The sequence below is a fragment of the Idiotropiscis lumnitzeri genome, chromosome 10 (genome assembly GCF_059441095.1).
Source record: "Idiotropiscis lumnitzeri isolate Australia: NSW breed Sydney's pygmy pipehorse chromosome 10, RoL_Ilum_1.0, whole genome shotgun sequence".
Classification (NCBI taxonomy): domain Eukaryota; kingdom Metazoa; phylum Chordata; class Actinopteri; order Syngnathiformes; family Syngnathidae; genus Idiotropiscis; species Idiotropiscis lumnitzeri.
In genome coordinates this window covers 16,142,912-16,158,649 of record NC_142400.1, presented here as the reverse complement: position 1 = coordinate 16,158,649, position 15,738 = coordinate 16,142,912, and the positions used below count along the sequence as shown (strand labels likewise).

The window sequence follows — 15,738 nt, the reverse complement described above, 5'->3', positions numbered from 1 at the left end:
GCAAGTCAAACATGAGACCACAGTGGATTCATGGAGTTTTCTGAGGTAAACCACAGTGACCTGTTGTTAACAGTAGCTTGGAAAACAGGATGAATGATAGCCAGTCAGCAACGGGGGCTTCCAAAATTAGGTTCATGACTGTTCAGTTGACATTTTAGCCTCTCCTGGGCTTAAATTCTATGCGGGATGCTGGATAATAAAAAAAAAAAAATTGCAAGGTATTTACATGGTAACATTCGTATGCTATTCATAGCGACATATTGTTTGACACCAAACAACTTGACTTGAAACGATCATTACAGAAGCCCCAACTTGGTTAATGATAATTTTATGTCCAGCATGCTTCGTTGCAGCATTTGTCTTGATTCACTATTTTGCCTTTTGAAGTTGCTGTGAGTTCCATTTGCGATGGTCGATGAATCTCCGCAGTCTGAAAGCTTGAATTAATCACAGCATTGGCAAGACACTGACTTTCATTTCAGTTACTCCATTTTGATTTGTGGAACTATATTTCCTTTTTATTTCCTCCTGTTTTTTTTTATTCTTATGTCTTAGCCTTTCTTGCAAGTTTTTCAGTAGCTGCATGTTCTGAGTCCCGGCATCTGTCCAATTGTCTTATGTTCATAATCATCTACTCTGTTAATTTCATCTCCCTCTCTACGTGTATCACATCGCCTGAAAGTACAATTTCATTATGTTGAACGTGAGATGGCACGTTACATTTTCAGCAACATTTTAACCGTTTTACAAAACAGAAAATACTTCAATATTGCAAAAGTGAAATAATTGAGATATGTTAGCACCCAAGAGCATGTACTAACTAAAACTATCACCTATGTTACTTGCAAACAATACATTTGTGTAGCTATAAACATAGTGGACAAAATATAACGAATCTACATATGCTGGTGGGATACTACTATCATGTATGGCACAATAAACGTCACCTCTGGGAGCCTGAAGGGGCCAACAGGAGTAAGTCTGCATTTACAGCTTAACCCTGCTAAGATCTACAGTTCTCCTGGCAGTATAAAAGTAATTTTCTTCCCGTGTTTCAGCTGTAGACTAAGTTTTACCGCATCTTTCCCATCTAAGCTTTTCTGTCATGTTTTACCCCATTTCATTCTTTTTGTCTCTGCTCATCTGTCAGTCTGGTGGAATTTTTACACATGAATCTTGTCTGTGTCATTTATAATGTAGTCCAGGGCAGTATAGCCTGTCATTTGTTGGCGTGGACGTTTGCAATTGTGGAATGTATGCTGAATTGGATTTATATTTATAATACGTTTATGAAATGTGCTGGGAGACTTTACCATATTTTGAGGTTGCAAAGGGCATGCAGTGTAGGAGTTAACCATCACACATTCAGTTACTGCCATACTGTCAGGTTTTTTTTTTTTTAACAAATCTTTTCTTTAATCATGACCTTACTCACTGCGTTATTGAAACTACGACACACTGGCCGAGTTATGTAAAAATTGGGTTACGTCAGCACTGTAGGAATGAAACTTTGTTGTAAACAGAGGAACCCCATACTATAACACTCATTACTATTTAGCTAAGAGACTATAGTTAAATTGGAATTAAGCTAGAGAACACTCTCAGATTCTGGTTTAGTCATGTTGGTGTGTTATACTTAATATCCTATGAAAGGAAAATACATTTTAGCCTGTGTTTGCAATTTGAAACATGAAATAGTCAAAGTCAAGAAGGTCTTGCCTGCATAAAGGTTACGAGGGTGAGTGAATTGTCTGCACTTGAACACCCTTGTGTTGTGGTGGTTATGGACCAATGGCTTGAAAGTTTTTCCGAAACCGTGCCTAGGAGATTCCTTTAAAAATATATTCTAATTACCATATCACATAGGTATTATATTTTATGCTCTTCCTCTGAATAATGTTTTTCATTTATCTGTTCTCTCTCCAGTTGGAGCTGCAATCATGTTGTGTGTTCCTGCCCAATGACAGCCTTCCATCCCCAAGCACCATCATCTTTGGTGACATTCCTGGTACAGTCCGAAGCTGGTACCACAACCAAGCATCTATGCCCGGAACTCTTGTGGTCTGCCTGCCCCAGATCAGTGTCCTCAGTGCTGGGCACAAGTACATGGAACCGGTGCAGGAGCTCCCTTTTGAGGTCTCCAAGCCCATCCTAGAAGAAGGTAAGTTTTTACAATTTAGGCAATGAAATGCATTTTATTAAAACATTCTAATATGTAAAACTTTGCGTTTGGTTTAGTTAAGAGCAGACGTGAACAAAAATCCCAAACTATAAATATTCAGAGAGCGAGTTTTGAGCAAGTATTGTATTGAAATTCTGAATACCACTCGCGGTCTGAAGTTTGACATGATTATGATTTGACTTTAATGAATAATTTCACTGCACGGAGCGAATAATAGCATTGAGATTTAAGATGGAAATTCATCATCATTATGGCCTTTTCACCACTAAGCAAACCTTTGACCGAATACTACTCATTTACCATCACAAAAGACAAACAAACTTAAGTAGGCCAGCTTTGAGAGATAGAGAGATTCTTGGACATGTGGTCTGCACACCTGGCAAAGTTGACATAAGCCCTGACAGTCCAGCAATGTTTTTCTTTCTTAGAATAACAAAAGTTGGGGGTACCCCTCTTTTTTTCTTAACTCTGCAGTGACATCAGAATTGGGCATACAGATTTAAACCAAAATCTTGGAGAAAAAAAATGACAACAAAAACAGTGACATCAGTAGTGCTGGCAAATATTGCTGGTGAAAGGATGGCATTAGCAATATATTCCTACCCTTAAAAACATGTCACCCCTCCCTTTCCATTGAACGTCATTAGTATCTCAGCCATAAGTTCATTTCAATTGTGTGCTTTGAAATTCACACGAATGCTTGCTTTTTATTTCCTAGTACAGATATATCTTGTGCGGTAATCTACCAAACGAACATAATCAGAATCATCTTTATTTGCCAAATAGATTAAACAAACACAAGCAGTTTGTGCCCAGTAATTTGCATTACTCTACTTCTCCAGCAAAGAAAAAAAACAAAAACAAAAAAAAAACATGATCCACACGTGTACATACATTTGGGTTATTGACACAAATCTACCATGTACAGAAAGTCAAGTTCACAACTATTCCACAAACGTTCCAAAACAGTCATTTCAAACTGTAACGTTTCACATTTCACAACATTGTTCTACGTACGGGGACATCAACAATTCGTTCAACTAAAAGTACATCGAGATGTTGGTACATTATCTGTTATACATTATCACAACAACTAATTCTGGTAAATCAGTTCATCAATGTAAGGATGTAAATATATGATTGGGATTATTGTAAAAATAATAATAATAATAATAAATGAATAATGCAGTAATATACTCAACAGAAGAGTGCAGTTATAAAGTGTCCTTACTACAAGGCCCAATTAATAAGTAGTTATGTTGATATTTACCAAACATATTTCATCTGGTTATCCACAATGTTCCTGTGTGCATGTTGATGTTTTCCTGCTTTCTTTGATTCATGCACCCACCAGGTGATGCTTTTCCATGGACAATTAACCTGAGTCAGTTCAGTGTGTACACTCTGCTGGGGCAACAGCGCAGCCTGAGCCTCCTCAAACCGATGGGATGCACCTCCACGCTGGCTGTCACCTCGCATAAGGCGCCAAACTGTTCAGAAGGAAGGCACTCTTTTGTTGTCTGCCTCCATGTGGATCTGCAGCCCATCCAAGTCAAGTGCTCAAACCCTCAGGTAAGTCATATCTCTTAAATGTCAGATGTAACTCGTAGGGGTGTCCCGATACTACTTTTTTTCACTTCCGATACGATGCGGATATTGTGGCCGATAACAAAATCGTGTGATGCAATATCAGCAGGAATGATACATGCTTTGATTTATTTTTTTGTATGTATTGTATTATGTATTTTTTAGTATGTCTGTTTTTTTTTCGCACTTAACGTTTAAATTTCAACTGTTAAATAAGAAAAGAAAACAGGTCTGCCTTCTGACTCGGGACGAGAGTGTTTAAAGCTTGCTGAACAATTCATATTGCCTTCAATTATTTCTTATTGTTCGTAGCATAATTAGTGTAATGTGAATTGCTATTTGCCGACACTTTAAAATGATGGAGAGAGAGAAAAAGGCAGGGGGGCGCAGCAGGAAAGACGTTTGCATGACATGTTGCACATAATCAATCAAGTTTAATTCTCAAGGAAAACCGCAACCATCGCATTTACCCACAATCCTGCTGTGTAGGTACCACTGACTTCAGCCGTCAGATTGCAGACACAGCTGCTCTGTTCGGATATTGCAATCAGGAACTGCAAACACCTGGATGAAGTGTATGAGTTGCCAGAAAGTCCTTTAAAAGTTTCAGTACACCCAATTTAAAATTCAAAAGTCGGCCTGCCACAATAATTACTATATTGATTTATGCTTGATGACGAAAAATGAACATAATAGTCTTTTCGAACTTGATAAATGGTCATATATGCGTATTTGTGATCGTACGTCATAAACTTTCACTCTCGCTGCTGCGTTGCCTCTTCTGTCAGTCTGCCTGCTCGCCGCTGTGTCTATTTGGCTCTCACGTACACGGACTCATAAAAACGATGTTGAAATGGATTTTGAAACCCGTTCACATGTGAGTGTCCCGTTGGTTTATAGGCACCTGCAACTCTTTTTCTCATTTATTAATAAGCTGTAGCAACTTATAGTAATAGCCATGTAGCATTAATGCTGGCCGCGCAATGGCCGTTAGCTATCATCTACGGTGGTCTTTTTGTACTGAAGGAATGCCTCGTTTTCCCGGTTAATGGAGATAGGACCCCTGCAAAAAGTGAAAAAACGTGAAGTCGAGGTTGATTTTTTTTTTTTTAACTAGTTTTAATTTTTACTTTTAATGTTTACTTTGAGGGGGGGCATTTCCGCCTCTATTCCGAAGTTGCCAGAACGTTTGCTCGTAATTACGTTAGTTTTTATTTTTATTCCAAGACTACTTATGGCGATAGTGCTTCTTCATTTTCAAACCCACAAAGAATGAAATGACCATCCCCTGCGGTAGATAAAAACAAATAGATTTTGCTGCTTAAGTCACATTTCACAAACACAATAATAATGAGAATCTTGTGATAGACTATTTGGGCTGCATAGAACAAATTATTGTAAATTATTGTATTTAAGGTCATTGTTTTTCACTGTGGGGACCCACTTCAAGACCATCCACTCTTAACACCCATTGGACACACGGCTATCGTGTCCTTGAGGAAGAACCCGATACTCTGAGCTGCTCCTCGGGTCTTTAAGTAGTTGTAGTAGTAGTTGCCACTGCTGTGATGGGTCAAATGCAGTGTTCAACTTGAACGATGACAGTTTGATCTTCATCTTCATGATAGGGAAAGTGTGGAGATGACTGAATAAAATATGAAGACATGATGTGTGATATGTGAATTGGACATAGTATGACGCTAAAATGTTCATGTTAGCACTTGGCATTGGAGTCAAGACTTTGCTCCGACTAGTGGTAATTTATTGACCATGGCAGTCCTTCTCTAGCGCCGTCACTCTCTATTCTCTCTTGTGTTTGGTTTGATTTACTGGCCTCCGACTCCGAGAATGGTGCATGGTGTAAAGTCTCTGCTGCCTGAGGCACAGTCCACTTGCTTGGGTATGGCAGACAGCTGTTGGCTTTGTCCCTTCCATGGCTGCAGGACTAACGTGAGCAGGTCTTCCTAGACATGTTTGAAATAACCCAGCTGTAATGAATTGCGCTGATTTCCATTTATTTATAGAAAGAATTCTCTCTAATGTATGTGCTAACAGCCTTGCATGTGTGGGCGAATGAGCAGCTGAGAAAAATACAATTGCGTTTGGAGTTGTTTAAAGATGTTTTGTGTGTTCGCTGATATCTGCGCACCTTGTTCTTTGGAAAGACCGGTGGTAGTTCACAACTGAGCTCATGGTGAAAGAGTGTCACTTTTTTCGAGCTCCCTCTTGTCTAAATACGTCTTAGCTGAATGCATGAATAACTGAAAGCATCACATCACGTCCCCCTGCTTTCCCCTGTCATGTTTTCCACTCATGTTTTTGGCTTTGTTGTTGTTAAAAGTTATGGCCTCAAGTGAGCACATGATAAATTGCCCTGAACACTTTGACGCCAAGCTTTTTTCCTTACTGTGGTGAGTTCTTTTTAAGGGGAAATTGATGAGACAACAAAGTTTCCTCTGTGGGTAATTCTTTGGGATTTTTGTTGTTATAGATAAAGAAAAAAAATCGGAATAGTACGGCACATGTGTTCGCATGCGTCGCTTTTCAAATGAGAGCACATTTCAAAACAATCACTTTTTACAGCGCAGTCTCCGAGTTTCAAGTCAGACAAAATCAATCAGTGTTCAATTATGGGAATGGATTGCGGTCCATCTCTGGCTACTCATCTCTTTACGCTGTCTCTTCGAGATGTAAAACGATTTAGTGTCACGCAACTACCAAACTGTCAAGCCAAATCAGTGGTAATGACCTCAACTACTCGAGAACTCCCTAAAGCAGCTGTTGGAGTCAAAGTTTGGCCCAAATATATCCAACTCTGCTTTCAAATGCCAATATGTGTGGTATGTTTTCGAAGGTTTGTCTTTTAATTCACCCAACTGGAACAGCATATCCTGCTTTGTTGCCATGGTCAACTTTTGGGAAGTTTGTGCAACCAGGCCAGAGTAAAAAGAAGAAAAAAAACATAAATCAATCAGCATCATAATAAAAGTATGTAATTTTTTTAACTATTCACAAAATCTCATCTATCAGCTGAAAAACATCTCTACTCACAATTCTCTAGATCTTAATGTGATCTTTGTTGTAACACCTTGAAATGTGTATAAGTTCTGGGATCAGAGTTTGTGGTATATTCGTAGTTCAAACCAGAGGTCTTTAAACTAATTTTTGACACGGACCACATCATATTCAGGGTTTCCTTCGGAGGGCCGTTTTGACTGAACACCAAAAAATACGTTTGATTGCCTCTTATTCCATAAAAACAACAAAATGATGAATAACTAGTTTAGAAAACAGAGGTCCGTGAAAACTGTAATAAGTAAAAATTAACTATTGGTTTTATTTATTTATTTATTTATTTTTTTTTTTTAGCAAGAAACATGAATTTGCTTTTGCGGGCCACATAAAATGATGTGGTGGGGCAGATTTGGCCCCCGGGCTCTGATTTTGACACCAGTGTTTGAAACTATCAATATAGACAGACAAAAAAAAAACCAAAACCCCCAAAAACCACTTTGTACGTTTCTTTCCGCTATCCGCAGCGGTGTTCACTCCATATCCCTGCAAATAGCAATGGATTACAGTATTTTATTCCAATTCTTTCAAAACATGTTTTCACGCATTTTTTCCTTACCTCTTTGGTCACTCTTCAGGTGCAGCTGTTGTACAAGCTCCTTCTCAGCTGGACGTCGACATGGGCTCGTCTCCACAAGCATGGCATCTTACGTCAGTCCGCCAGTATCCCTGAGCCTCCCACTGGTGCTGCACCATCTTCTTCAGTACACAGCAGTGCTGGTACAGCTTTGCCTGATACGAGCACCTATAGCCCATCTGCAGATGTGGGATCTCCTACTGAGGTTTGTTTTGTAGTTAAACTGCTAATACGTGTCGAGGGTCTGTTAAGAAAGTGCGTTAGATATCCACCTGTCAAAGACAATTTTTATTTTGCCCCTTAATTCGTTATCGTCACCTTTTTCGGCAGCAATAGCCTCAACCAAACATTTCTTGGAGTTGGTGATCAGATGACCATTCTTGTTGAGAAATTGTTTGTGGTCTGACTCACTATCAGCGTCTTTCCACAGCACCTAAATCTGGTTGAGGTCCAGGCTACTTGAGAAAGTGTATTTTAAAAGGGGAAAATACACCTTTGAATGAATTTAAAAGCGAAAAATACACCTTGTGGAGTCCGGAGAGGCCGAGGAGGCAACGCAGCACTTAAGTTTCATCTGTTCCCACACTAGTTTCCTGGTAGCATTGTGACACATCCAGATATTGTTTTGCAATCTTAAAACCTATTGCAGCAACACATGACATTATGTTCAAAATACTGGTACAGTGCTCGTATTGGATTGAAGGGTAGACAACCACTCTATATATGTACTATTTCTCATTTAGTGGTAATAAATTTCTATCCTAGTGTGAGGGTATTTGCTGAAGCAGTGATGATGCAGCAATGAGTTTAAATGTGTCAATGTATTTGCATCGTTTGTGCTTTGGCCGAAGGGAAAAGTGTGCATGGTATGAACATTTTATATTGAAATTCTGAAATTTCTGAAATACAAACACAGATCTTATTTTTCATAAGCATTACAAGAAGGTTTATTTTTAACAATGTAAGTCATCATCAATCTTTCCAAAGTATATAGAAAAAATGTTTTTGCAGACATTGTATGTGCAAAATAGCCACACATGTCAATGGCTGCGCGGTCCCATGAGAATTCCTTAAAATGACAATCGAGATATTTAGCTCACCTTGGTGTACAGCTTTGGTTGGTGAACACATGATTCAAGAATTTGATTTGTAAAAAGCAACATTAATACTAAATGCCTGAAATAGTTTCGCAGTTAATCGGTATACCCGTAAAACATTTCATCCCTTGTGCATCGTGTGATTTTTGTGAGAGGTTAAGAAGCCAGCTGCATTAAAATGATGGTCTCGATGAGTGTTTGTGTTGTTACGATGTGGCGACCAGCCAGTGATTTTAATGACTGCTCCTTGACTACATTGGACCTGTCAGGAATGTGTGGCCCTCCGGGATCATAGAAACAACGTTTTGACATCTGAGAGGCAATAAAGTGAGTCAGTATACATGGTATTTTCATAGCATATGTCTATCTGCATCTGTTTCTGCGTTCATTTTACAGCCATCAGCATTTGTTTATCCTTGCATCATTTGTGGAACCAGTGGCAAAGCAACAGTTTAGTTAGTCGGGGAAGGTCTTTGTGCGTGTCTCTCTAACACAGCCTTCGAGTCCCCTGACAACCCACTTGTAACTGTTTACTTAAGTACAAACATTGGTAGAAGTGTTTAGTCCTGTGGAAGGTTGATGATTAAGCAAGAATGTAGGAGCTGTTTTGATAAGTCTCAGCAGTAGTGGCAGCACACTCTCCCCAAGAAGCACACCCCATGACCTCCTCCTACTCCCTTTTTTTTTTTTTTAAACTATAGCCACACCATAAGACATGCCAATCTTGACCAATCCCCACGACCAATAAAGTCATTCAACACATGACAATTTTATACTGTCCTTATAAATGAAAATAATGTTTTTTTTCAATTGGACTTATTTCTTGATCCTTGTTTAAATATAGGCCCCAGATTGATTAATTACTAACTCACTGTAGAAGAAATCACTTTTCTTAATATTCTGTAATAAACTTTAGCGTCATATTTTCCATTTATTGTTTCATTTTTCCACAGACATTGAATAATCCCTGACCACAGAAGAGTAATCTTCCATTTCACAAAGTCACTCATGGTGCAAAACCCCCAAAGCCGCCACACCCACCCCACATCTCATTCTGCCAACAGCAAAGCGCTGCCCTCCACCCACCTATCACAACTCACTAGCCTGCCGTGAAGTGATCAACTTCCCCAATTTGCTCTTTTTCTTGTCTACGTGGAGAGGCTGTAATTTGCATTCTGAGGTCATGAATGAAGTTAGTGTCAATAATGCACACAAGCAATCCTTTGCCATCAATTCTTTTGTTTTATTATCTCATTTATTGTTCACTTTTTTCAACCCATCATTCATTTTAGTTCACCCATAACAACCTGTTTGAATCATCCCAATATGCTTTTTACCCCATCCACAGGACTCAACGGACTCTCAGCATCCTTATTATCATTGATCTGCATGCGGCCTTTTACATTAAATCCTACGCCATCCTCTTTACTAGGCTAATCTCCCTCAAACTGGTTTAAATCCTACCTTTCTGGCCGCACTCAGTTCATTCAAGTGAAACCATTTAACTCCCACCCACCCCCACTCAACATGGCTGACTCCTCTTCTTCATCACATATCTTCATTCCCATCTGCAATATATTTTTGCAAATATACCATCAACTCTCATTGCAATGCGGTTGACACCCAGTTGTACCTCCCCAGCAAATTTTATCTCACAGACTATCTCACTAAACTCAAATTGTGATTCAGTGCGTACTTTTTTTCAATTTTTTTTCCCTCTGTCCTGGTTCATCCTTGACAGCAACATATCATTTTAAGCTCATATAGATAATGTCACAAGTTCCACATATTTTCTACCCGCAGTAAAAATGTTCACTGTCATGTCGACGATTGTTGAGTTTTCATCACTTTGGTCTCACTCACAAATCCCTCCATAAATTCAAACGGGTTCAGAATTGAGCTGAGTCATAATAAGAACGCCTCCCCAACCTCCTTCCATCACATCACCACATCTTAAAAATCCTCCACTGGCTGCCAGATAAACGTCACATACATTTGAAAATGGTTTTGCTTACTTTAAAGGCCATCATAACTTCTCCGTTCCCCCTCACATACCTTTTCAATGTTATACAAATTTCCACCTCATCTTCCACACTCGGATTCACATCCTCATCTCCACCTCAATGTGCCGCCTGCTGGCCTCAACTCTTGTGTGTGCAGAACATTCAGTAATTTTGCTAAACTGTGGAACTCAATTCCACCTGACCTGTGCAATACAGACTCTCTTCAAAGCCAAACGTTTCCTGTTTAGTTTCTGACTGGCCTTCATTTTTATTTTCCTTTTTTAAACATTGATGTATCGTCTATCCACTTCGTTTTACTGTTTAACTGTGTGATATCCTTGTGTGCTTTGAAAGGCGGCTTTAAATAACTTTCATTATTATTAACCTGCAGCCCACCCCCTGACAGTGTGTCCTTCCCTCTTTCAATCTCTGACACTTCACAGCCTGCTGTTGTCTGCCAGTGTTTGGGCCTTTCTGATGAGCAAAGGCAAACTCTGGAGAAAAAATAAACTTGGATCCTCAGCCCACGTATAGCCCAGAGGCCCCTAAATTAAACTGTATACTACTTTCCAAGGTGTGGGAAAGAAAGGATATGTGTGTTTATTTGGGGCCCCAACTTGGCAGTTTAGGAATGTGAAGGAACCCGCCGCACCTCGTGTTTTCTTTATCACCTTGATGAGTGGAGCAGGAGTCATTTTAGTCAAACAGATTAAACATGAAGTAAATGGGGTTTTATATTCTATTTATTTTAAATTTCACTTCAGTTTTTTGTTTTCATGGACTTATCTAATCGTATTTATCTTATCTTTTCGCAAATCTAATATTTTCCATTGAGCGGTGAACATTTGCGACTGTTTGTGAAAGTAGCGACTGTTGCGTTCTCGTCAGGGTTCATTTAAAGTTGCAAACGTTCGCCAGATGTTCACCAGACCTATGCCTGTGCTATTCTTGTCGCAAGGAAATTTTCAAATGTTCAACAAGCAAAACAAGAAATACCACTAAAACTGAACAGTTGCTACCTTGATGTGAAAGCGCATTTTGCTGCCTTCGCCAACAATCACCCATCGGGGGATTTCTGCTTAAAAAAAGAAAATCCATGATGGTCACGAAACAACTTGAAACTGACAAAGCTGGGCAAACTCCTAGTTGCGTTTGGTAGTTTTATTATTGGATTTCTCTTAAGGGCTGAATAAATCATTGGCCAAAGTAATCAAAAGCATTTTAAGAATATGAAACAACAATATGTAAAGATGCATAACTACAATTTTGAGTAGGTCGGTTTTGAAGAGTGATTTAACAAAACCTGAAATGTTTTTGAGATCAGAAAAAACGAACTGAGCAATTTGTCGTTGCACAAGTCTGCACACCTTGTTATACAACCATGGATGTGTCTGTCCGTTTTCTTCAATTTCTCATTCATTTCAATGACGGGGCCCCTAAAAGTGTATCAAGTGACTAACTGACAGAAAAGAAAAGACGGAATGCCTAAAAGCACCATTTTTGACGATACGATGCCATAGCTATTTAAAGAAGAACTTTAGAAGTGATTTCAGACCTTATCAAAAAACCTTGTGAAAATGTCTCAATGAGCTCTTAAATAAATGGGTATCAGTCAGAAGAATTGTATGAAGGAACTTCCAAGGCATTACAAATACACAACAGTGGCATTACAAAGAACTTGAAAGTGCTCAAAAGAAAATTGGTCAGGGAAGATGCCAAATTTTTGTGATGCAGGAATTTCTGGCAACTTTCTCTGTGTGACAACAATCTCCCGTCTTATTCAAATGTTTGGCGTAAATGTAAAAGCATCTGAGTTGATTATGTTTCACACAAACACTTTATATCTCCCGAACATGTGTTGGGAAATGTTATAGTTCAACTAAACCAATGTTGAACCTTTTGTTCTGAGTCCAAAAATGTATGTTTGGTGCAAACGAAAAAATTGCTCTTCACCAAAAGAAGACCATACCTAGAGTGAAGCATATTGATGGCAACGTCAAACTGTGCGGCTGGTTTTCTTCAGATGGCTTCAGCTGGAACCAAGGTCTTAGTCAAAGTGGAGGGAATTATGAGTAGTTCCAATAAAACAAGTCAGTATAAACAAAAGGCCTCCGGGCTTCTTCTATAAAGAAAAATAATGTCAATAAAAGCCTACTAGAACATCTGAACTTTATTTGTGGTTAACAACAGATGCTTTCAATGGTGGCAGGTGTGTTCTGACTCCCATTTAACAGGAATTTCAGATTTGTTAATTATGAAGAAAGCTCCAACATTTGCCCGATAGGCAAACTGCAGGGGTGTGTTGAATGTTGTCTGAGGTACGGATAAAGGGCGAAGTCTTTCAGGGGTCTTCATTTGAGGTCTGAGCTCAGGGCCACAGGTCTGCAGTCTTCTGTCAGACTCCGGTTGGAGCTCTTGGGGATTGGATGAGACATGATGTCTTCCACAGGGTTGGAACCTTCCCCAGATGCAGACTCATGTTGAAAACATGTTGGAAGGGCTCCCCCAGCTCCGCAGCTCACGCCTTCAGCATTCTTGGACACATTTTGCTTGGGCCTGCTGCTGCCTTGCCAGGGTGGAGACAGCTTGCTCACCGCTGACTTGATGTCTGGTGATGGTCAGGGAGGGGGAGGCTGTTGCAGTGTCAGTGTCCTCCCTCTGATTTATGCGGTGGGTGTTGAGGAGGTTGATGTTGTGTCACACCAAGTGTGTTTCCTTCCACTCGTGTCTAAACATAAATTCTTTGTGCTATTGGGCCACATTTTGAAAATCACCATACCACACTATTGGTGAGCCTTGGGCTGTTCTGTTTAGGTATTTTATCTTGAATGTTGCAATACATTGCTCTATTGTTCACTTGACTGCTTGGTTCAAATTAATTTAAAGTTGGGTTATATGTTTTCAAAATGTCATTTTCCACACTGAACATTTTAGGTAAGAGGCTTGAAGTATACAGTATCTGCCTCATGCTCTCGTCATACACGACTCAGTCTGGAAATACAAGAAGGGTCACCGATGGTGTCGTGGTACATTCGCTTGGCTTGTCTGTGGGCAGCGTGGAATCGGTTCCCGCTCAATGAGGGGGGTGTATGCAACTGGCTGGCGACCAGTTTAGCGTGTAGTCCGCCCAAAATCAGCTGGGATAGGCTCCAGCACCCTTCCACGACCCTGTACAGGATAAGCGGTGTTTAAGATGACACACACAAATTCAAGAAAGCTCAGCTTCTGGCCCGTGGAATCCATGGTTTGCAACATGCTCATGGCTGTACGGTAAATTTTAACTCATTCTAAATGGCATCTCACACTTTTTATGTTGCACTTGTGTGCATTTGTCATCAACTAAAAGGTTTTAAGTTGTTTTCCAAAATTAATAAACACATATTATAATATTAATGTCGGCATTATTTAGTTTTTTGGGAATCTTTAAAGTTTTTGAATGATTTTACCACAAACATTTTTATCTCCTGTTTACACAAAAGATGCAGTTCTATAGTTTGCATGTTGTTCCCTTAATGCAGTGCTTCTCAATTATTTTTTGTTACGCCTCCGCTAGCTAGAAGAAAACAATTCGCACCCCAAGCCCATCACCCACTCTCCGCCGCAACTATAAATAATAGCTTTTTTGTTGCAAAACAAACCTACACCGTAGAGATAATACCCGTGGCACACATGAGGCAATGAAAGCGCCACTGCCAACTACTGGAGTGGATGTGCAATTACACTTTATTGTAGTGTGGCGGAAAAAAAGCATGTTCCCCAGGACCACACATGCTCCCCTCAGGGGCACTGCCTTAATGTGTCGAATGTGTGAACCGTGACCAAGGGACATACAGAAATGAGGAATGTGCCTTTAAGCCCCCTAATTTTAGGCATTTGAACCATTGCAATGAATTGTAAAAATGCTGGGGGGGGGGGCTCCAATATTACAGCATAACAACTCTTCACTACACTGTGGTCAGTCTCACGGTGCCAGCGGCCAGCTCCTACTTGGACTCTTGACATTACAGTGTAATCCCACTGACTGGCCAGAACAGTAAACTAAACAGTTGTAACCGCACACACACATACATACATACACTCACTGAGGGATATGTTTTGACTCCAACTCAGCAATAATTAGTCCCCAAATGGCAGTTGACATTATATCTTATGCGACGGACTGAGCACCATTACTGCTGCGCTCATGTTACTCGCTGCCAGTCGTTGTTATTACAAAGGCGCACTGACACACAACAACCGTGTTTCTCACCATGGAAACATATAATAACAGTGCTTTGACAATGGATTGGAACTAATTTCACTTCATAATAAGTGAATATTGTGCGTCTGAGAATATACTGTAATTCATTTGCAACGTTTAAGTTAATTGTTTTTGACTCATGGTTTTGATGAATTATGTTGTTGTCTGTAATTTCTGATACGCTCAATATAATAATAAAAGAAAAATAAATAATATTAATAATAATGATAATAATAATATGGCTCGCATGGTTTATTTTTTTCTCCTTCAATGGTACATGTGATCATACTTTTTCTGAAACCTTCTTAGATGTCTTAGATCAGTTTGAAAACTTTATACTCTGAGAATGTGCCTAAACCTTTTTTTCTCCCTTAAAAAGCAAATACATTTAACGGGGCACATGTTTCTCATCAGTGTATTGTGGTCGCCGTATACTATAATGTTGAATATCTTTTTAAATCAGCACGATCCATATATATCTTTAATACGATTGTCACTGAGCCCTTGTTGTCAGCCACTCCAAACTGTGCGATTAAATTCAATTTGCAAATTAGTGTTCTGCTCTTATCCTTCCCAAACTTTGGAATGGGGACATAGTTTCCTCATCTGGATCCTCTTAAAGACGCTGTAATCATCCCAGCAGCTGTGGTGTTTCTAATTGAGATGGTTGATAACCTCCCCCACCAGCCACAGCCAGGCTCAATAACCATGACATAATCTGTCATTACAAGGCAGCGATGGAAGAAGCTGTGGAAAAAAAGAAAATCCCACATTTCTAGAGCTTCAAATTACCACATTTGTTTATTTGCAGGTCTCTCACTTTCCAGTCATGCAAATATGTGTTTGGAAAACAGATTTACTCACAAGAAAGACACATGCACACAAAATCTCCCCCTTGCCGTGAACTTCAGAGCATCACAGCCTCTGTGCTAAAATGGGAGATGACTGGAAAAAAATGAAAATACATGTCATTAAATAAA

The 15,738-nt window shown here is 39.6% G+C and overlaps 1 protein-coding gene across 2 annotated transcripts in view; it reads left to right on the top strand.

The window, feature by feature from the left end:
• Nucleotides 1–15,738, top strand: part of vps13b (vacuolar protein sorting 13 homolog B) — a 303,806-nt gene that overhangs the window by 135,890 nt on the left and 152,178 nt on the right. For both annotated transcript variants that reach the window (XM_088306201.1, XM_088306202.1), the window contains exons 23-25: nucleotides 1,927–2,161; nucleotides 3,537–3,754; nucleotides 7,420–7,623. In XM_088306201.1, the coding sequence (XP_088162327.1) occupies nucleotides 1,927–2,161; nucleotides 3,537–3,754; nucleotides 7,420–7,623 (657 nt within the window). The remainder of the gene's footprint in view (nucleotides 1–1,926; nucleotides 2,162–3,536; nucleotides 3,755–7,419; nucleotides 7,624–15,738) is intronic.